Raw genomic sequence first — 23,892 nt, 5'->3', positions numbered from 1 at the left:
TCTCAACAGGACCTATTTATACCAGATGGTTAATCAACATTTCCAAATGTTGTACTAGCTTCGAAATTCTTGACGTCATTTCCGCGGCTCCGTTCAAGAGTTATTAACGAAAAACACGGGCCAATCGGTGCGCGGCTATGGCGGATGGTGACTCAACTGGGAGCGCTGTGATTAGTTCGTTTCTTTTCACTAATAACTCCCTAACGGAGCCTCGAAGAACAATTTCGTAAAGGAAAATGTTTCTCCAAATTGTATCAAGAATCATTTCCAAGTGAGTTTTTGGGACGCCCTGTAGGATAAAACTGCAAGCCAAATATGGCAAACGCGTCAGGCGTTTCCGCGTTGAAATATACCGGCAGTTCAAATTTTTATCGAGCGGGTTTATTTATAACGGACAGGAGGAGATTTGATAGAATAAAGTGCATCGATCTCGATGCTCCCATCGAGTTCTTTAGTACTTACTGCAGCTAAGAGGCACGTATTTTCCCTGAGTGCGCCGACTGACCCCGTAAATCCAATGACAAATGTTACGGAACCTGTAGCGTAAATTGTTATTTACAATGTATTGAAATATTCCGAGATCGTTGTTGACTTTTTGTGGCCAAAAGTCAATTTTTCAAGTTTAACGTATCGAAACAATTTTTTCTCCTCTAAACTGACAACCTCCTGAAATACCAAAATCCAAGATATTATTCATTTCAGTTGATTCTGTGACGAGATACAGAGTTCTAAAGACAAAAGACTAACATCTTCCAAATGGAAGGAACACAATTTTTAACTTTGGGATTTTGTTTGGACTAATTAGGAGGTAAACATACTAAAGGTCCCTACTCCTAGGAGGTGAGCGGGTTACAGGGGGGCACGTAGAAGTCACCTTTTTCGGTTTTCCGCTTATATCTCGGAAACTATGTGTCCTAGCGATAATACCATTTCATACAAAATTAAAGCTGACAAAATGTGCTATAATAGCTATAAGATTGATTCCATTCAGTTTTTCGCTATCTCGCACAGTTTCCGAGATATCCGCGCTCAAAGTTCACGAATTGTGATAAAGAAATTTTTGCCTTATTTCAGTAGCTTCAGCACAATTAGTGAACTTTGAGCGCGAATATCTCGGAAACTATGCGAGATAGCGAAAAACTGAATCAAATCAATCTTGTGGCACATTTTGTCAGCTTTAATATTGCATGGAATGATCTTATCGCTAGGACGCATAGTTTCCGAGATATCCGCGCTCAAAGTTCACGAATTGTGAAAAAGCAATTTTTGCCTTATTTCAGTAGCTTCAGCACAATTAGTGAACTTTGAGCGCGGATATCTCGGAAACTATGCGAGATAGCGAAAAACTGAATCAAATCAATCTTGTGGCACATTTTGTCAGCTTTAATATTGCATGGAATGATCTTATCGCTAGGACGCATAGTTTCCGAGATATCCGCGCTCAAAGTTCACGAATTGTGAAAAAGAAATTTTTGCCTTATTTCAGTAGCTTCAGCACAATTAGTGAACTTTGAGCGCGGATATCTCGGAAACTATGCGAGATAGCGAAAAACTGAATCGAATCAATCTTGTGGCACATTTTGTCAGCTTTAATATTGTGTGGAATGGTCTGATCGCTAGGATGTGTAGTTTCCAAGATATCCGCGCTCAAAGTTGACTAATTGTGAAAAAGAAATTTTTGCCTCGCGGGTTTTGCCTTACATGACTAGCGGCAGCACAAATAGTGAACTTTGACCGCGGATATCTCAGAAACTATGCGAGATAGCGAAAAACTGAATAGAATCAATCCCGTGGCACATATTGCCAGCTTTAATTTTGTATGGAATGATCTTATCGCTAGGACGCACAGTTTCTAGGAGTGGGGACTTTTAGTATGTTTACCTCCTCACTAGTCCAAACAAAGACCCAGAGTTAAAAATTGTGTTCCTTCCATTTCCCTTTACAACTTTTCGTTGACTGGACTAATTGAGAATCATTGACAATCATTGAGAGCATTGTTAACACAATTTTTCTAATTAAATTTTTCTAAAAAAAAAAAATGTTTTCTAACAAAAGTTCATCTTTTCTACAAATATCAATACAAAGAATTTAAAGAAAAATTTTTTGTATGAAAAATGAGGGGCACCTCAATTACATACAATTTTTTAAATGTTAACGTATATTTTTTACTTTGTAATATTCTATCGATACGAATTCACACACACACACACACACACACAACTGCCTATAATAACATAACATTAATTCTTGAAATAACGTTACAATACTTTTGGCCACGAAATCGGATGAAACAATAGCATCCATAACTTACCGACTAGAATAAGGATGAACGCTGGATCGAGCGCCACGTTCGTCAGACGGGACAAGTTGTTGAACGTGTACTTCTCGGTCCATGCCCACACACCCACAGCCATGATGCCCAAACCCAACCACTAGAAACATAAGAAGAAGAACAACAAGCTCCTTAACATTCTTATTTTATTGCATTTTCGAGTATCGGTTCTTAAGGTGCGTGTCCATTACGGTGGATTTTTTCCTTATTTACCCTTGTCAATAATTTTTGTCAAAATTTCTTTTACGGCACCTCCCAGAGATGTTCCAAATAATTTAAAAAAAATCTGTGCAATGTTTCAATACCCCTAAAGGAACATTAAAATCATTAATTGAATGATCCTGAAATCGTTTTTCTCGAATATGTGTATCTTCGAAACTATTTACCGCAACGAAAAATATGTTAAACGAAACCTGTAGATCTGGACAGGCTACGTCTTTTATATTCTGTTACTTTTTTTCGTAAAGCAAATGGTTTTCGAATAAATTGAGAAAAATCTCAGTGACGTGTCGCGACATATCGCTGAAGTTATTCTCAATTCTCTCGATAACCGTTTGTTTTACGAAAAAATGTAATAGGACATAAAAGACGCAGCCTGTATAGATCTACAGGTTTTGTCTAACACATTTTTCGACGTGATAAATAGTTTAGAAGATATTCGAGAAATTATTTTAATGTTTAATCATCTTGGGCCGCCGCGCCGCGCCGCGTCGCGGCGATGATAAGCGACACGTCGCGACGCTGATATTTTTCTCAATTTTTTCGAAAACCGTTTGTTTTACGAAGAAAAGTAATAGGACATGAGAGATGATATTTTGTCCAACACATTTCTCGACGCGGCAAATAGTTTAAAAGGTATTCGAGAAATCAATTTTTTAATTTTATTTCAATAGTTCATTCATTTTGTCCGACATTTTTCTCAATTTTCTCGAAAACCATTCGTTTTACGAAAAAAGGTAATAAAACATAAAAGACGCAGCCTGTCCAGATCTACATATTTTATCTAACATATTTTTCGACGCGGCAAATAGTTTAGAAGATATGCAATAAAATTACTTTGAGTGCAAAGAGTTAAAAATGTGGTGTTCGTCGGTTCATTCGCGTCGGACTGCGAAGACGCTTTTAAGTGGCAAACTCTTGATCGAGAATAAGGGTAATTTTCTTTTAAATAGCATAGTTTGATGACAGCACACTCTACTAGTGTCTAATCGAACATTTTTTACTTTTTACAGTGCCAGTTTGGTAAGTAATCAATACACAGTCCGCATGCGTCTAGACTTGTTTACTCTCTCTTCGGCATTACGCCATTCCGAAACTTTCATTTTATCACGGATGTTAGAAGATCCAACTTGGAACTCGATGAATTCCCTATCTTTATGTTTAGACTGCGGAAATCTTTATGCATTTATAGAGCAATTGAGTAGATGAAATTCAAAATTGTTGGAAAATTTTAAAAATTGAAGATGTATCATATACTATACAGGGTGAGGCAATAACTATGCCCACTTTGAATATTGCCTTTATTTGTAATAATATAAAAAAATTCTATATACAAAACTCACACGGTATAGAGGAGGGCATTTTGTAACACAAACATTTTCTGTGTGGGTGGAGGCATAGAGGAGATTTCAAGGTCACCTTAATTTTTTTTAATGGAAACACCTACTTTCTGTATCATGAATCGATAGACTATCGAATTCTGAGTAAAAAATAGTTAACGAAATATTATCGAAAGAATTTTCGTTCTTCTTTGGATAATATCTCGTTAACTATTATGTTTAGGACATATGAAGGTCAACATTTTTATAGTCAGAATTTGATACTCTATCGATGTATGGTATAAAAATAGGACATTATATTTTAAAAAATCAAGGTGACCCTGAAATCTATTCTATACCCCCACCTACGTAGAAAATGCTTGTGTTACAACATACCCTCCTCTGTACCGTGCAAACTTTGTTCATAACATTTTTCCATATTATTACAAATAACGGAGATATTCAAGGTGGACATAGTTATTGCCCCACCCTGTATATTACATACAATTTTGAATTTCATCTACTCAATTTCTCTATAAATGTATAAAGATTTCCGCAGTCTAAACATAAAGATAGGGAATTCATCGAATCCTAAGTTGGATCTCCTAACATCCGTGATAAAATGAAAGTTTCGGAAGTTTCGTTACATATGTATATGATTTCTCTCATCTATTAAAATGATTAGGGGAAGAAATAACATTCTGCTTGGTTTCTATTCCTTGCAATAGATACAGACAATTTTTATTTCGCATAAAGATCCGTAGTCTATTTGTTTTGAAAGATTTGAACAACCAGCTAAACAAACTTTTGTGGAACGTCCTTCGATATTTTCTCTGGACAACAGGGGAATTCCCTAGGATCGAGTAACCGACGACGAAGAAACTCATATGTCTACTTCCATCGCTTCTGTTGTTTTAACCCATGCATCGCATCATCTAATGAAATTCCTGTCGGACCATAATCTCTGCCCACTTTATTATCAACGGCTCCGTTTGAATGCCTCTCAATTATCCGAGTTGGTGCAACGAGAAATTCTCTAGTAGCTTTTAATTCCTCAGACAGATACTACAAAACGAAATAATGACAATGTTCCCAATCTTCAATAAAACTCGTTCATGTGGGCCTATATTGAAAACTTTAAAAATACATTTTGTAGATCTGAATCAATTATTCATATTCTGAAAGTTTCATCAATATCGGTCGATGCGGAAAGAAACGACAGGCATTGAAAGATGTCAGAATTCCTAGACTGATTAAAGTTAGAGGCCGAAGATCGTAACACTTTAAAGTTCAAGTCGAAAGTTCAAGTCCAAAATTCGAGTTTAAAGATCAAGTCCAAATTCACAATTCAACTTCAAAGTCCAAGTTTGAAGTTGAAGCTCACAACTCAAGTTTAAAGTTCAAGCACACAATACAAGTTTAAAGCTCAACTGTCAAGTTCAAGTTTCAAGTCCAAAGTTACAATTCAAGTTGAATGTTCCAGATTAAAGCCCAAACTCACAATTCCAGTTTAAAGTTCAACTGTAAAGTTCAAGTTTAACGTACAAATTCACAATTCAAGTTCAAAGTTCAAGTTTAAACTTCAAACTCACAATTCCAGTTTAAAGATCAACTGTAAAGTTCAAGTTTAAAGTTCAAACTCACAATTCCAGTTTAAAGTTTAACTGTAAAGCCCGAATTCCCAATTTAAGTTCAAAGTTCAAGTTTAAAGTTCAAGCTCACAGTTCAAGTTTTAAGGTGAAGCTCACAGGTGAAGTTTAAAGTTCAAGTTTCGTACATAATTAGTATTCTTAGAATGCCCACTCAATCCACCGTGTTACAAAAACTTCAAAAAATCATTGCATTAATGATAGCACATAGTAGCAGCTGATTCTTATCAGATTTCCTTCTACATAGTTTGTACTTGATGAAATAAAAATTTCAAGATGAAACTCTGCGAGACTTTCTAGTTCTGCATTGTTAAAGTCAACTAAACGGCATAGGAAACTGATACTCGAACAATGTCTAAAAATTCTTGTTAAGGACTTTGCTGACGAACTTTGCGAACTTTAACACTGCGCTTTTATAGAAGTGTCATGGGAAGCAGGGATGCATCCTCAAGTTTTTGCGTTGAAATTTAATCGGGAGAAAGAGAGGAGCACGATGCACTTTAAACTTTAAACGCGATACGTCTACATCCGATAAATTGATTCGATCGTGTCGCCGGTATTATTTTTACGGACACAATTAGATGCGCGTATCCGTTGCAAGGCTCATCCGTTGATGATGCAAAGGGGAGCCTCGTGAGAGACAGGGAATGGTACCAGTTGAACCGGAACTATTTATCGTATCTTCCGTGCCACCGGATTTCTCTCATGATGCTAGTTTACAGGATTTATAAGCGGTGATTCTGACCGGTCAGGTTTAAGTGTTGTCAACTTTGAAGAAACATTGAACGATGGTTAGGAACTTTATTATAGTGACAACGGATGCTGCAGAGGTTTATGCTATCCCCTAAAGCAGACGATTATTAAACAATTGAAGATCCCGATCCAATGAATTGAAATCTTGAAATCTGGGTTTGAATTCATTTTATACTTTCTCTAAAATTGGCACTTTGAAGTTTTCTATTCATCAGCAATCTGCTTGCATGCTGGGAAATTGTGCAGCTCGGACGATTTAATTTCTGATATGAATAAATCGATTTGGTTTCTAAATCCATAAATATTACATATCAAATCAGAAATTGTTTGATGCTGCGTTTGCAATATAGTGTTTATGCAATTTAGATGCTTTGTTAAATCTGTAATAAATGCTAAATTGCATAAAAATTCAAGATCATCAAATTTTTTGATGATGTCTTCTTCTAATTTCGTATTTGTTTGAAGGAATTCCAAAATCTCCTTCCTCAAAGCGAAGAATCTCTCTAAAGTTGGTCATGTTATTTATACATATCTGAATGTATTTTTCGATCAGTTACCCGATGCAATAAAATAAAAATGTAGTTATGTATCAAAAAACATCGATGACCTTGATAACTCCGAAAAAATGACCTTTGGAAAAAATATTCTTGCCAGATATTTGGTCCATTGATGATATGCACATTGCGTAACAAATATTTTTTGCATCACAATAGCCTAAAGAGATGGACCGCGCAAAGAAACGCCAATTTTCGAAGATCAAGGTCATTTGAAGGTCATAGTGTACCACATCATAGTGAAGTTAAAAATATGTGGTGCTATTTAAAAATCATCGATGACCTTCAAAAGACCTTGAAAACGACTACAATCGGAACATTTTTTTATATCACCATATTTGCCCCCTTTAACAGTACAACTTATCTCTCTGACATTTTCTTCTATCTCTAATCCTAACGGAGCTGTTTAGGTGGCCTGTTTGTCGTGGACCACCCGGTATATATATATTGTATACATATATGTTATGTATATTACTGTATATATTATTGTTATATACGCGATTGTATTGTATTGTACTATGTGTACCTAATGTTTTTGTAACATATGAAGTTTTTATTCAATTAAAATTAAAATTAAATTTTAATGTTGTATAAACATCCTGTAAATGTCCTTTTAACGTGTTGAATATGTCCAGCCATATGACCCAGTGACGTCCAAATAACGTCCGTATATCCCAGATATGTCCCAGATACGTGCCAGATAGTTTTAGGTAAATCCCAGATACGTCCCAGATAGGTCCGAACGGGACGTCCTATGTACGTTCTCCACTTTCTAACTAGGACCTCTGTCGGACTTTCCTGGGATGTATCTGAGACATATGTATTTTATGTCAACTGCGGCAAGAATCAGTTGCTGGAATATGAAAAAAATTGTAAAAAAAAAAATTAAACCGATTTCGAAAAAACGCACTAAAAAGTATAAAATAATTTCCATTTAATTGACGTGAATACACACGGACTTAAATACAATACAATCTTTTCGGAGGAGGTGCAAAATTGAATATTTTCCAAATGACAGACGTTGCTGATTATGATTTCATTGGAATATGGTGGACTTGGAAATCAGTAGGTGGAAAGAGAAGATACATTAATATGTGAAAGCATGTAGAAGAATTTAAGGATATTCGTAATTGCCAGTATCGAAAATTTTCAATTTTGAGCCGCCTCCGAAAAGATTGTATTGTATTTAAGTTCGTGTGTATTCACATCAATTAAATGGAAATTATTTTATACTTTTTAGTGCGATTTTTCGAAGTCGGTTTAATTTTTTTATTTCACATTTTTTATCAAGAGATCAATCGGGAGATATACCCTACACTGATTGGTCCATCCATCTCGGAGTAATCGGTGAACATATTTACATGCAATGTAGGATCGAAGATATCTTTCGTCTGAATATTCACAAATCTCCGGCTGAGATTTACAAAACCATCTTTCTGTGTCACCCGTCACATTCGAAATCGTAATTTATAAATATCTGAAAGCCGCAATCAATAACGGGAACGACGTCGCGTCGTTACTGTTCCTAATATCTAACATTCAGCGGAGTTCACAACAGCAACACCATCCTACACTTTCGCAAATAAAATCGTAAGGAATAAAAAAATGCAAAATTTTTTTACAGGACCATCCCGGGGACATGCTCTACAAGATGCAAAAGGTTTCGTTCCGATTGATCCATCCATCTCGGCGTAATCGGTGAACATTTGAACATACACAGAAAAAAAAAGCGAAAAGAAGGCACATACAGATCGAATTGAGTAACTTCCTCCTTTTTCGAAGTCGGTTAAAAAAATGAATAACATTTCAGAAACGCATCAATGACCAATTTACCCTTAGCACCCGAATGATGACTCTGAGGCACCACTAAAAATTGCTGTACCATTGTTCAAAATATTGTTTACATTATTAAATATAAGGGTATCTAAATAAGGAAAATATCTTCCACTTCCGTACGGTTAAAATTAATGGATTGTTTCTAGGCCTCGTGGCTGAGATGGTAGGATTGCTTCTAGGCCTCGTGGTTGAGATGATAGGACCGCTTCTTGGCCTCGTGGCTGAGATGATAGGACCGCTTCTAGGCCGCGTGGCTGAGATGTTAGGATTGTTTCACGGCCTCGTGGCTGAGATGATAGGACCGTTTCTCGGATCCACGGGTAAAATGCAAGAATCGCATCCCGGCCTCGTGGCTGACAATGAAATTCGTCATCACGAATAACATCTCGTTGTAGGCACGAACCGGCACTCCATGACTTCTTCCACCCACCGACAAATATTTGACGGGGCAGTTCATGAGGCAGTTTTACCGTCCGTCATCTATGTACAATGTACATTCCCTATCGTTTCTTACATTTGTTCTGTGACAATAGTACCTCGACAGTAATATGGAATCCTATTGATGCGGGTGCTTAATAAGCCTGAAGTGAACTCTTCTGCCTATACAAATGATGAAGCTTCGTTAATCGTCGCACAGTGTGATATCTCGATCATTTAAATTTTTTAAATATTCACTCCTACATTGAAACCAATGCCTCCGTGACCCAGAACCACTATTTTCAATTTCTCGTCGCATTCAGATAAGAGAAATAAACCTGAAGTGAACTCTTCTGCCTACACAAATGTATGAAACTTCATTAATCACACTTGTAAACTAATAAAGTGTGTGTATGTGAACTTTAATTGTTGTCGTATACGTTTAGGTATTGTATGAGGTATTATACCAATTTCGTATCCACAAAATTCAAACAATCATAGCGAATGGAAATATTCTAGCGAGGAAGAAATGTTTAATTTTCAAGTTAAAATTGCTCCGAGTGGAAAGGGTTAAATGGAATGTCATATTTCTATTTGGACATTATAAAAGCATAATACAAGAAAATAAAACAAATTCAGCATAGGTCCTTGAAATAACCTTGAGATACTGGATACACGGTTTGAGTGAGAACAGCAGGATATCTGGGAAGACGTTGTCGATATCAAAAAAGTGTTCGTACAAAAGTTGTTTGGTATGACGGGCTACATGATATAGTATTAATTTTTTTCTTGTGGGTGGAGTGATGGAGGAGATCTGAAGATCATTCTATTTTTTTTTTTAATAGAATACTGTATTTTTTCTTCAGGAAATAATATCAGGTACTGAGAAAAATCCAAAAAGGTGCTATATGATATTATTCTGAGTTGATTAAAGGTAACTCGATAGATTACGTTCTGCGACCGACGTTCATTCGACCGGATGCTGGCTGTCGGCCGTCGGTATATACATTCAAGGTTGCAGAAAAATACATAGAATAAATATTAAGTTGCGCTAACTGAATCTCGGCGAGAGAGGAAGTGAAGAGAAACGAAAAATAAAACGACACTCGGTTTCTTCGACGGTAGAATGGAGCGTTGCTGTGCGTTGCGGAGGGGATAAAGTAATTTCCGTGACGTTCAAGTGAGCAGACGGAAGTTGAAACGTTTCTGATTGAAATCCGGAACGAGAGAGACTACGCGTCAATAATTATTGGCACGATCTAATTTCGCAGGACCAACCCGGGCCACTGACGCACAGTTTCATATTTCGATCATTTAAGGGAATTTAACTCCGGGATTGAACATTTTTTAAAAATTGCACATTTACTTCTACATTGAAAGGAATAACTCGGTAACCTAGAATTGCTGTTGTTGCTGTACTTGAGATTATTCCAACGATTATGGCAAGAGATTGCGAAAGAATAATAGGAATGAAGGTGATACAATTGTGTGGAAGGCTAATGAATTACTAACACGGTTTAATAAATTATTCTTCTGTTCTGCTCAATAAAAAATTACGAAAAAATTCATGAACAATCTACTTAATGGCACTCATAACAGTGAATTACTTCAGAATTATTGATTGCAAGATCGATTTTTTAAAAAATCTAAATAATTCGGGAATTTAATTCCAAGATTGAAAATTTTAGTATTTCCTACAATCTACACAACAAGCTTAAGAAATTAATTTCATAAGCATTATTTAAACATTTCCGAAAAACTGTATCCTTTTATTTTTATATCTTCCTAATGCTTCTGAACACGGCTGTTATAACTCAAATCAATATTAATGTTGTGAACAATAAATAACATGTGATGTTGAACAATGAATAACATGTTCAACCTTTGTCAAGCTTAACAATAACTGATTTCAGAAGCAAATTGTCGATTTGAACTTCTACAGAGTAAGAAATAGTATTATAAATGCCTACCCCATGTTTGATTTTCCCCAGTGTGCGGTAGAGGAGAAAACGAACACTTTTCCTGGTGATGTTTAATGTAAATCCTGCAAAACGCTGCGCAACCTCCATTTGCGAAAGGAGCACACAAGGCTTGACACAAAAACCTAAGCAGCTAACACGATTTACGATCGATCTTGTAGCCTTGAACGTTAGATCGAATTTGAGCCGACGTTAGCGCAGCGTTCTTGTTCACGTGCAAATAAATCTCATTTACTTACAAATCTGAAGCTTTTTTCTCTCCTGTGTACTATTACAAACAAGTACTGGAATGCTGTTACATGAATTTACATTCCCAACTTTTGCGTTACTTTTGGAATTAGAGTAACTAAGACGTTAGTGTTTACTTACTTGTGTAACGTCTTAGTACACGACAATAATGGTATTTTAGAGTTATTTCAATTGAAATATCTCCTGAACTATTAACTTTTCGACATACATCGGTTACTACTTTTTTATAACGAATGTCCAGCTGCATCGATTGGTGTATTAAAAAATACCTCATTGCCATTTAAAAAAATGAAGTTGACCTTCATATGTCCTTCGTGCGTCCACCTACAAAAAAGCTACTAACATCAGATTAATGCCCCCTCGAAACCGAGCAAGTTCCATCTGATGCATTTCTTCCTAACACCAATAGCAGCCGAGTTATTCAGGTGGCCTGTTTCTGGCGCATCGCCCTGTATAAATAGTTGGCTGAAGAGTTTTATTTACAAGCAAACCTTCAAAACGCAAATTCTAACAAGCATACGTACGAATAGGATTTTCACACTCGATTTTCTCGAAAACTAAGCTTTAAATGAAAAAATTTTATTCCATATTTTATTTATAATATAATATATAATATAATAATATGTATAATATATTTTCATGTAGAGGCACTATAGCTCATGATTCCTTCCCATTATTTTAAGGTATATATATAATTTAGTTTTTAAATATATTAAACAAAAATCATGTTACCCAGTGCTGTAGAGATGCAGTGTTGTACAAAGGTTTTCGCAATTTTCCTATCGTGTTAGAGCGAAACCGTATTATAGGCTGCCGTGTTATAGGAAGGCTACCTGTACTTCAAATGAAAAGTACATCGTCAACAAAGCACCGTGGAAACAAAGCACTGTCCCCCAAGTTGGGACTTCCAACTTAAAGGTCCCAACCTTTAAGTCTGTCTCTTAATATCAAAATTAGATTCTACAATCCCAAAGGCCCCTAAAACCGTTCCGTTTGTACTTGATAACGTATAATTAACAGAGACATGAATTTTGCCCAGCAGTTTGCGAAGGTGGTTCTCGCAGGAAGAGGACTATAAATACTGTAAATAAAAAATTTCCGTTTTCTTGATTTTTGAACCTAACCCTGACCATTTATGTAATTGTAATCATATAATTGTAATAATTTTTTTAAACACAGATAACTTTTGAACCAGTGCAACCCTAACATTGAAACTTGGATTGATTTGCAAATCCTCCTGATCTAAAATTGATTTGCAAATGGGAGAAATTGATTTGCAAAAGGTTCACTTTGATTTGTAAAAGGTTCAGTTCAGTTTGCAAAAGGTTGAGATTAATTTACAATTGATTTACAAAACCAATAAAAGGTTGAAATTTCGTTGTAAAACCTGTACAAGGTTGAAACCGCTATGCAAAACCTATAAAAGGTTCAAATTCATTTGCAAAAGGTTCGATTGGATTTGCGTAAGGGGTAAATTGATTTTCAAAGGGCTCAATTGGATTTTCAAAAGGGGGAAATTGATTTGCAAAAGGTTCAACTGGATTTTCAAAACGATCAACTGGATTTTCAAAAGGATCAACTGGATTTGCAAAGGGGGGAAATTGATTTTTAAAGGGATCAATTGGATTTTCAAAGGGCTCAATTGGATTTTCAAAAGGGGGAAATTGATTTGCAAAAGGTTCAACTGGATTTTCAAAACGATCAACTGGATTTTCAAAAGGATCAACTGGATTTGCAAAAGGGGGAAATTGATTTTTAAAGGGATCAATTGGATTTTCAAAAGGGGGAAATTGATTTGCAAAAGGTTCAACTGGATTTGCAAAAGGTTCAATTTTAAATGCAAAAGGTTCAATTTGAAACGCAAAAGGTTCAATTTGAAACGCAAAAGGTTCAATTTGAAATGCAAAAGGTTCAATTTGAAATGCAAAAAGTTCAATTTGATTTGCCTAAGGTGGAAATTGATTTACAAAATCTATAAAAGGTTGAAATTGTTTTGTAGAGCCTATGAAAAGGTTGAATACAGGTTGAATACAAAATCTACAGGATTATGCAAGAAAAATGCAAAAATTTCTGATACGTTCTACTTTAAACATCTGTAACTGTTGAACCAGTGAATTAATAACATTTTGGATTTTCGGCTTTCTCTCGTCTATATATATAAAATATATTTTAAAAAGTTAAAAGTTTCTGGTTTCCTCAGCTGAAGTTTATTCAGTTCTTCTTTCCCTCCAATTCTTTCAATCTTCCACAACTACATATTAAAAATTTTATTTACTCATATTTTGCTATAAAATACTTTGACTTTGATTTGTGTAATTAAAATACCAAACACGACACAGATTTTAAAATTTTCATAAGCCATAAATGCATAAACAGTCTATTGATGATGTATAATTTACAGAGACATGAATTCTGTCCACCTGTTTGCGATTCTGGCTCCACCATGCATCGCATCAAATTACCGAAGTTCGTTCTCGCGGAAAGAGGACCGGCGCAAGAAGCATCTTCGTGAGAAAGTGCAGCCGGAGGTCCTGGTCCTCCGAATACACGGCTGACATCAAGTACGAAGCGGTGTTTGATGGGCGCAGGTGAAATACGATAGCCTGAGACGCTGCTCATTGGCTGTCAGAAATTGGTATCGACACATCTGGATAATTTCCCAGGGGCGTTAACCTATGACTTACGGACTAGCAGGGCTGACAGAGCTACGGAGCTAAACCATTTTCGCCGTGTGTGCATGTGTTCGGTCATTCTACGCTAAATCGATCAGCCGATGTCAGGAATTTTGATAGAACTGAAATATGGTACGGTAGATCACGTGACAGAGGAACGGATGGTATTAAGTTATTCATGTTGGTGGCTTTACGGTCGCAGTGACATGATTTCCCATGAACGCCGGCCGTGAAAACTTAATGATTCAATTACCTCTTGCGATTTCATAGTGAATTTGTTCCCAACGCAGACTAATTATTTTTTTCCCCCGGGATGTTAAAATGTTAAAAATATGATCAGTTCGCAAACAACTTTTGATAACTAATTCTCTAACTAACTCATGATAATTAATTAATGGCAGAAAGTTGCGAAACACGGAATTGATTTTTTAACTTAATCCCTGACCGTGTATTTTGCTTAAACACTCATAACTTTTGAACTAGTATGTTCCTAAGATTAAAATTTGGATTTTAGGAACTCTCTCGCGAAAATTTACAAGCTTACGCAAGAAAATTCCAAATTTTTGGTGCGCTCAACTTTAAATACCTGTAACTGTTGAACCAGTGAATTCGAATTGCAAAAGGGTGAAATTGATTTACAAATGGATAAAATTGATTTGCAAAAGGTTCAATTTGATTTGCAAAAGATTGAAATTGCTTTGCAAAGCTTATAAAATTTGCAAACGGGTCAATTTGACTTGCAGAAGGTTGAAGTTGAAATTGATTAGCAAAACCTATAAAATATTGAAATTACTTTGCAAAACTTTTAAAATGTTGAAATGGATTTGCAAACGGTTCAGTTTGATTTGCAGAAGGTTGAAATTGATTTACAAAACTTATGAAAGGTTGAAATTGATTGGCAATACCTATAAAAGGTTGGAATTCTATTCCAAAACTTATAAAAGGTTGTAATTGATTTGCAAAAGGTCCAATTTAATTTGAAAAAGGTTGAAATTGATTTACAGAATCTATAAAAGGTTTGAAATTGTTTTGCGAAGCCTATAAAAAGGTTGAATACAGGTTCCTAACATTGAAAACTGAATTTTCGGCATTCTATCGCCAAAATCTATAGGATAGCATAAGAAAAATGCAAAAATTTCTTCGTAACTTTTGAACCAGTGAATTCCTGACATTGAAACTTGGATGTTCGGTATTCTCTCGCCAAAATCTACAAGATTACGTAAGAAAGATGTAAAAATTTCTGGTTCTCATTGAATTGTACAAGTTTATTCAGCGCATAATATTTATTTTTACGTATTTTAATCTCATTGGAGAAAAAGTACCGCAGTAATAGGTACATTTACCCTATAGTTTGTGGGCGCCTCGGAACGTTTCTTATTTCCACGACAGCAATTGGACTGATTGACATAGTCTTCTCGAAGTAGGCGTATCTCTATGTCTAGATCTAAATTATCTAAATTATCGGCTTCATTCGAAGAGGCGGACGCGGGGAATTATTGAACGAATCAAGCTGGAATCTTTATAATAAATCCTAATCACGAGAATTCTAGACGTTTAAATAATCAAATACAATAATCAAAAACTACTCTTTTGTTCATTGTCTATTCAGTCATTCAGTCTATTCTATCCTATTAAATAGATTCATATTATTATACATAAACAATACTACTTTTATTCAGTCAGAAGAATTCATTCAAGAAATAAAACGTATTGAAATAATTAAATACTAAATGAGCACACCGCTCAGCATTCACGCAAATATTGTGCACATGTCTGTGACATAGATCGAGACACTACTGTAATTCCATTTAAGTCTTTCTCGTAGTCCATTTCGGAAGAGTATTTACACGAATCGCCGATGCTAAGCACAGTTGAGAATTGAAAATTCCGAAAAAAAACTGACGCATTTCTGAGGTATACAGACCGTGACGCACATGTGTGCATTGTGGTGCTTACAACTGGAGCAGTTTGCAGCACAAACGAACTGCATTGCAGGTTATTAGCATCGTTCCTCGCAAGAATATTTGTTTTCATTACGCAAAAGTATTCCAGCCAAGGTCACGCCAACACCATACCAAACTCTTTCTCCTATTTCCAACTGGGAACACTGTTATTTATCCCACGCAACGCGCGTGGACATCCTTTTTTCGAACAATAACCCATTCATAACCATTAGAACTTCCATTTGAAATCTGCATTCTTTCGATTTTTTCGAGGTTTTGGATTTTTCACAAGCAGCATTTTCAAATTAAAAATCTGAACAAATTCCTGAGCAATAATGACAACATTATGGCGGTCCTTTAAAAATCGAAAGATTGTCACTCTAAAACTTCGATGTCAAATCTTCATTTTTTCGATTTTCTTGAGGTTTTTGATTTTTCATAGGCTGGATTTTCAATTTAAAAATCTGAAAAAATTCATGAACAATACTAATAACAATATGTTAGTACTGTACAAATATAAATGTGCACACTATAGATCTCCCATGTGAAATCTGCATTTCTTCGATTTGTTCTAGGTATTTGAAATCCACTTTTCTGCCCATTTTCTCCATTGAGTAACAATTGAAAATTCTGAAAAAAATCTGACGCATTTCTGACACCAAGCCACATATTATGAATTTTTTTCAGATTTTTCCGTTTGCAAACTCTGTTCGTGAAAAATGAAAAACCCGAAGAAATCTGCACTTTCTGGGTTTTTTTGAGGTTTCTGATTTTTTAAAAGCAGGATTTTTAATCTAAAAATCTTAAATAAATTGCAGGGTATGTATTTGAGTGTTCGGCATATGTCAGATTTTTCTCATAATTTCTAAACATCATTAATTTGTGTCACGTCGCGTCGGACACCTTCGAGACGCTTTCAGCCTAATTCATTTTAAAAAGCAAATTGTGTGTGTGTGTCGTGTAATGGCGCTCGCATTGCGCGACTTAGTTGAGCTTCTATTACGCAAGCACGCAGCGCGCAAGTAGGTCAAATATGGAGGGCTGGATGATGCGCATGGATGCGTAAGGAGGGTAAGTGCACCGATGCTGTTCTTGCATCCGTGTCCTCAATCGCTGACGCTCTAAGTTTCCAGTTAAGTGCCAGACGAGATTCAGAAAGCCACTTGCGACACTGGGCTACTCCAAATTACACGATCGGTACCACTTAACACGTTGTCTTCAACAAACCGTCGGACATATTTCTTGTTTCGCTCGTTTCTTTTGTTTAGCATCAGCGATTCGTGTGAACACTCTTCCAAAAACATTTATTATATGGCCGATTGCTCATTCGATAGGACAGGGAATGAAGAAAAAACATAATATGCAAAATTTCAATCCTATATCTCGATCGGGAGAGTACTTATGGGGTAAATTCGGAAAATCAGTTTTTCGCCTATTTTCCCTAGTTAATCATGTTTAGAAATTCGGGGAAAAATCTCTGGCACATGTCAGGCACCCAAATACACACTCTGCAATTTGTGCTAGAATTTTAAATTGAAAATCCTGCCTGTGAAAAATCAAAAACCTCGAAAAAAATGCAGATTTCACGTGGGAGTTCTAGAGCGACAACTTTTATATTTTTACAGTACAATTAATGATATTTAAAATTTCTGAGAAAAATCTGGGACATGTCAAACACTCAAATACACACTCTGCAATTTGTTTCAGATTTTTAAATTGAAAATCCTGCCCGTGAAAAATCAAAAACATCGAAAAAATGCAGATTTCACATAGGAGTTTTAGAGCGACACCTTTTATATTTTTACAGCACCGACATATTGTTATAATTATCGTTCATAAATTTTTTCAGATTTTTAACTTGAAGATCCTGCTTGTAAAAAATGAAAAACATCAAGAAAATCAGACAAATGCAGATTTTACATTAAAGTTTTAGAGTAACAATCTATAGATTTTTACAGTACCAATATATTGTTATCAATACTGATCGTGAATTTTTTCACATTTTTAACTAGAAAACCTGCTTGCAAAAAATTTTAAAAATTAAAAAATACAGATTTCATATTAACCAATTTCAATGAAATGTTCAGAACGGATATAATTTATACGAGTTTACAAAACACATCTTTGAAATTTTCGTTATCGGCCCAGCTAAAAAAGTTGTAAAATTACATTTTTTTTATTTAATGCAATTTGAATCTCCAGGTAGATCAATTTTTACTATTGTTTTGCACAATTCCGACCAAATGCATTTTTTTAAAACATATTTATTAGACGTCATTCACTAAACTAATTCTTCTAGCCTTACAGAGAAATTGAAGTCGTTTGGTCCATTGATAAAATAGTTATTCTGATTTAAAGTGTGTGTGCGATCAGTTATGGTCCAAACTGTAATTTCCTCGACGTTTCTTGAACTTGTTCCGCTGTCTCGATTTATTGCTTATCATCCTATTGCATATTTAACAGCACCTAACGCACGGACAACGGACAACGGATGATAGAAATTAGAGTGAAACAGAAAACGACTGCCGAGTTCTATCAAATCCCGTAACCGATTCGCTTTCTAATCGTTGCGTCATCGGTGCTAGAAGTGTTGTAAACGTATAATTATCATCTGACATTCACGTTTTAATCTTCAAAAAAGATTCCGTTAATTTCCCCACGTCCTCTATACGTATGTATATTGCACATCATTAAATTTCACTTGTCACAAAAATTAGTAGATCAAAGAAAAAAGGTGAAAAGTTTGAAGAAGGTGTAAAATAATATTACTTTGAATTCGTTAAAATTATTTCAAATAGAAACGGATGAAAAACTATTGTTGTTCGAAAAAAATTCAGTAGAAAAAGTTATACTGCTTTTGCCAGCAATGCAATGGTGTCTGTATTATTTTTTCGGAATTGAAAGAGACCTTCAATCTTTCAAATGGGGTACTATTATTAAATTAAATTCACTCGTATACGATATAATGTCCTTCAAGGTCACGCAAGGTCATCGAGAAATTATGTATACTATGTACATTATTATGTATATTATTCTTGTAGACTCTAGATTGACTATTTTGAAGAGAAGTGTTGTTACATCTCCAAATATTTCCATGTTTCTAATGAAATATGATTAGACGAGCATTTGGGAAATGAAGCATTAAACAAAAATATAAGATGGTGAAAAGTGTCCTTGATCGAGCATCACAAGAAACAACGTACTGTGCAAAATTTCAACCCTATATCTCATTCTGGAGGATAGTTATGGGGTAAAATCGAAAAATCAGTTTCTCGAATGTTTTCCTTAGTTAATGATGTTTAGAAATTAAGAGAAAAATCTGACACATGCCGAACACTCAAATACATACTCTGCAATTTATTTCAGATTTTTAGATTAAAAATCCTGCTTTTAAAAAATCAGAAACCTCAAAAAAACCCAGAAAGTGCAGATTTCTACGGGTTTTTCATTTTTCACGAGCAGAGTTTGCAAACGGAAAAATCTGAAAAAAATTCATAATATGTGGCTTGGTGTCAGAAATGTCACATTTTTCAATTGTTACTCAATGGGGGAAATGGGTAGTAAACTGGTTTTCAAAAATCTCGAACAAATCGGAGAAATACAGATTTCACATGGAAGATCTAGAGTGTCCACATTTATATTTGTACAGTACTAACATATTGTTATTAGTATTGTTCATGAATTTTTTCGAATTTTTAAATTGAAAATCCCCCCCCCCCCTCTACCTGTGAAAAATTATAAAACCTCAAAAAAATCGAAAGAATGCAGATTTCAAATGGAAGTTCTAATGGTTATGAATGGGTTATTGTTCGAAAAAAGGATGTCCACGCGCGTTGCGTGGGATAAATAACAGTGTTCCCAGTTGGAAATAAGAGAAAGAGTTTGGTCTGGTGTTGGCGTGACCTTGGCTGGAATACTTTTGCGTAATGAAAACAAATATTCTTGCGAGGAACAATGCTAATAACCTGCAATGCAGTTCGTTTGTGCTGCAAACTGCTCCAATTGTGAACACCACAATGCACACATGTGCGTCACGGTCTGTATACCTCGTAGCACTATTTCCGAACAGTGTCGGCACGAAACTTTTCCATTCGAATGTATCCAGGTATAATAATTATGAGCGTTTCGCAATCGAAAATTATCAGTCCCCTATTTGTTTTATTCAGTCCCTTAGATCGTATACAGTGAACCACGAACGTATTTGAACGCACTTTTAAACAGTATAACTTTTTCATAATTGTACCAAACAACCGGATGTTTTGTAAGTATTTAAAAGCATTGGTTTATTAAACGATCTGCAAAATAGATTTTACAAAAATTATAATCCACAAGGTTGCATGCAAAAATAACAAAAGCATTTCTTAAAACTTTTTATCAAAATTTTATTGAAATCGACAACATACCCAAGAGCTACAAGTGGTTAAATGTGGCGGAAATCATCCAGTCTAGTCAATGAATGCTCATAAAGGGGGCGTAGAGGCAAATGGAAGGGACACAATTTTTAACTTCGGGACTTTGTTTGGACTAGTTAGGAGGTAAACATACTAAAAGTGCCTACTCCTAGGAGGTGAACTGGCTACAGGGGGGCACGTAGAATCACCTTTTTCGGTTTTCCACTTATATCTCGGAAACTATGTGTCCTAGCGATAATACCATTCCATACAAAATTAAAGCTGACAAAATGAACCACAAGATTGATTCCACTCAGTTTTTCGCTATCTCGCATAGTTTCCGAGATAACCGAGCTCAAAATTCACTAATTGTGAAAAAGAAATTTTTGCCTCATTTGACTAGCTAACTCTTCAGCACAATTAGTGTACTTTGAGCGCGGATATCTCGGTAACTATGCGAGATAGCGAAAAACTGAATAGAATCTATCTTGTGGCACATTTTGTCAGCTTTAATTTTGTATGGAATGGTCTTATCGCTAGGACGCATAGTTTCCGAGATATAAGCGGAAAACCGAAACAGAGGACCTTCTACGTGCCCCCCTGCACCCCGCTCACCTTCTAGGAATGGGGACTTTTAGTATGTTTACCTCCTCACTAGTCCAACCAAAGACCCAAAGTTAAAAATTGTGTTCCTTCCATTTCCCTCTACAACTTTTCGTTGACTGGACTAATAGTTTTTCCACAGAATCCACAGATTCTTACATCCTTCGATGCGTTATTATTGCCAATGCATTTTCGAATCTTTCATTAACACGTTACCGACCGGTGATTATTGCATAATTTTGAAAAATCTATGGTGCTCGGATAAACACTTTTGAATGGAACCTTCAATAGCAACAGCAGTTTTCATTATGAACTAACAAGTCACCCGCAATAACGTCATCTAATAGTTTCATTTAAGATTGCAATGTAAAAGAAAATTTCTATGCTTTCTTTTGGTACAGCACACTTATTGAAAATCCTATTAATAGGCTTCCGGTAGGTTTAGTGTTAATCTGCACCCTGCCGAGGTCCTTCAATCATTTACCAATTCAATCAATTACACATTCTCAACAAAGCAAGTATTTATTGTAATAAAAATCGTCGGAATTACAAAAATGACGCGCACTCACCCAAAACATGACATTAAATCCAAAACTTGAAATTTCCCTCAATTTAAACTTGAAATTTGCCTCAGATTACTCTTGAAATCTCCCTAAATTCAAAACTTTAAATTTCTCTCAATTTAAATCTTACATTAATTGTCTATAAAAGTTGACTTAAATCAAATTTAATACAAGAATTTTGCTTGACTTCTAAAAATTAATTTAAACTTGAAAGAAGAATTTCTTACGAAATAAAATTCTATTTTCATTCGTAAAAGCATATGTAGATTCAAAATAAATAAAAATCGTACTCGATTCTGTTGAATTTTTACAAACCATAAATGCATCACGATCCAGTCTATCTGTAAGTATATTCACGCATTTTCCAATTTTTTCTAGACAAATTTGAAGAAAGTGATACTAAATAAAATTCTATTTTCATTGGTAATAGGTAGTAATTAGTAATTTTCATTACTAATAGCACTTGTAGGTCCAAACTAAGTAAAAATCGTACTAAATTCTGTCGAATTTAATACTCCCAGCATTTTTTGAATATTTTCAAGCATCAAGGTCGAGTTTATTTGCCTGTAAGTATTTTGACGAATTTTCCAATTTTTATAGTCAAATTTTAAGTAAAGTGAATCGAAATAATATTCTATTTTTATTGGGAACAGCCTTTATATACCCAAAACAAATCAAAATTGTGTACAAAATTCCATCAAATCTTATAAATTAGCCTTTTCCAAAAATTTCCATAAACCATAAACGCACAAAGCTCCGCAGTCCAGCCACTAGAGTCCTCCATCCGAACTAACAATTATTTCTAATTCATTTTCGTATCTTTCAACCGTCATTGTGCCGAGGTCCTTCAGTTATTTCTATACACATTCTCAACAAAACAAGTAATCGACTAAAAACCGCAGTTACAAGATTGATCTTCACTCACCCAAAACATGACGTTAAATCCGAATATCACGTACTTCAGGCAGCAGCTCACTTCGCTGGTGTCCCTTCTGTACTTGCGTACGGCAGGCATGGCGACCGCACATCTATCCGTCGCTGTTTCGAATCATGCGTGCACACAACACAGCCACAGAACCGACAACCACCTTGCACACAATAAGAAAAAACAAACACTCTCCTCTTTTGGAGGCGAAGCCTGTCACAGGTGCGACGTCATGGCCATCGAAATTCAATCCTTCCGTTCACTTGCGCGTACTTTTCTCGTTCTCTGAAGAAAAACACCGGCTCTTATACTCGTTTTTGCTGGTTTAAGTGACGGAGTCGATCAGCTGATCAGAATAACGCGTCGTTTCACAATTAAAGGAACCGTCATCGTCACATCACAATGTGTAGAATCACTCTACCCGTAGCTGGCTCCAGACTGGAGCGGGCTTCGGGCTTCCTCGGGCTTTCCAATTGCTCCCCTCTACGCCCCTACAGCGGAATAAATGCCCCACCATCGCTCGATGCCTCCTTCCGCCCTTCCATATTATTTCCCTCTCTCCCTCTCTCTCTCTCCCTCTCTCCCTCTCTCCCTCTCTCTCTTTCTCTCTCGTGAGATTGACGATTTTCGTTGAACTGGAGTCCTTTTTTCCCTTTCTACACCTGATTCTTTTTAGCTTGTGTTGTACACCTGTGTAGAGAAAACTTCTGTCCTTGTCAATCGATACTGTATACTCTCTCCCTCTCTCACTCACTCACTTTCTCTCTCTCGCTCTCTCTCTCTCTCTCTCTCTCTCTCTCTGGCTCTGTCCCTCTCCTTCCTTGCGTTTATTAGCTAGCAGTAGTACCCTCTGTGTACTTCGCTTAGAAAACTGTGATAAGTAGACTGCGGATCTTTATGTAAAATAAAAAATGTATGCATTGATTGCAGGACACAGGAGCCAAATAAAAATTGTATTCTTCTTTTAATTATCCTATTAAGCTGAAACTAATACGTTGATGTCCTTAAATATTTTTAACATTTCCACTGCTTTAAATTGTACGTGTCCATTTTTGTCATAAATGCATAAAATCCGCAGCCTATTGATAAGACTAAGAAACAGAATTAACCCTTAGCAGTTGAATGGTGGCTCTGAGAAAGAGAGAGAGAGCGAGAGAGAAAGGCGCCACTACAAACTGCTGTACCATTATTCAAAATATTGTTTATATTATTTTTACCCTTAGCACTGCAGTACTGACTCTGAGGTGCCACAAAAGATTGCAAAATATTGTTTACATTATTAACCCTTAACAGTCGAATGGTCACTCTGAGGCGCCACTAAATATTGCTCTAACATTATTCGAAATATTGTTTAGATTGTTAACACTTAGCACTCGAATGGTGATTCTGAGGCGCCACTAAAAATTGCAAAATATTGTTTATAACAATTTTAACCCTTAGCAATCGAGTGGTACTTTGAGAGGTGCGACTACAAAAATTTTGTTGACA

General features: G+C 35.7%; 1 protein-coding gene across 4 annotated transcripts in view; it reads right to left on the bottom strand.

Moving 5' to 3' along the window:
* Tsp26a (Tetraspanin 26A) overlaps window positions 1-22,893 on the bottom strand; it is a 60,737-nt gene extending 37,844 nt beyond the window's left edge. For 2 of the 4 annotated variants that reach the window (XM_076432764.1, XM_076432763.1), the window contains exons 1-3: window positions 22,405-22,890; window positions 2,312-2,432; window positions 463-536 (exon numbers count right to left, since the gene is read on the bottom strand). In XM_076432764.1, coding sequence (XP_076288879.1) covers window positions 463-536; window positions 2,312-2,432; window positions 22,405-22,494 — 285 coding nt within the window. In that variant the 5' untranslated portion in view covers window positions 22,495-22,890. Of the gene's footprint in view, window positions 1-462; window positions 537-2,311; window positions 2,433-22,404 lie in introns of all 4 variants that reach the window. The other 2 variants (XM_076432762.1, XM_076432761.1) reach the window with 2 other exon arrangements.
* Between the last annotated feature and the right edge of the window lie 999 nt (window positions 22,894-23,892).

The sequence above is a fragment of the Lasioglossum baleicum genome, chromosome 10, assembly GCF_051020765.1.
Source record: "Lasioglossum baleicum chromosome 10, iyLasBale1, whole genome shotgun sequence".
Classification (NCBI taxonomy): domain Eukaryota; kingdom Metazoa; phylum Arthropoda; class Insecta; order Hymenoptera; family Halictidae; genus Lasioglossum; species Lasioglossum baleicum.
This window is presented reverse-complemented; position numbering and strand designations above follow the sequence as displayed.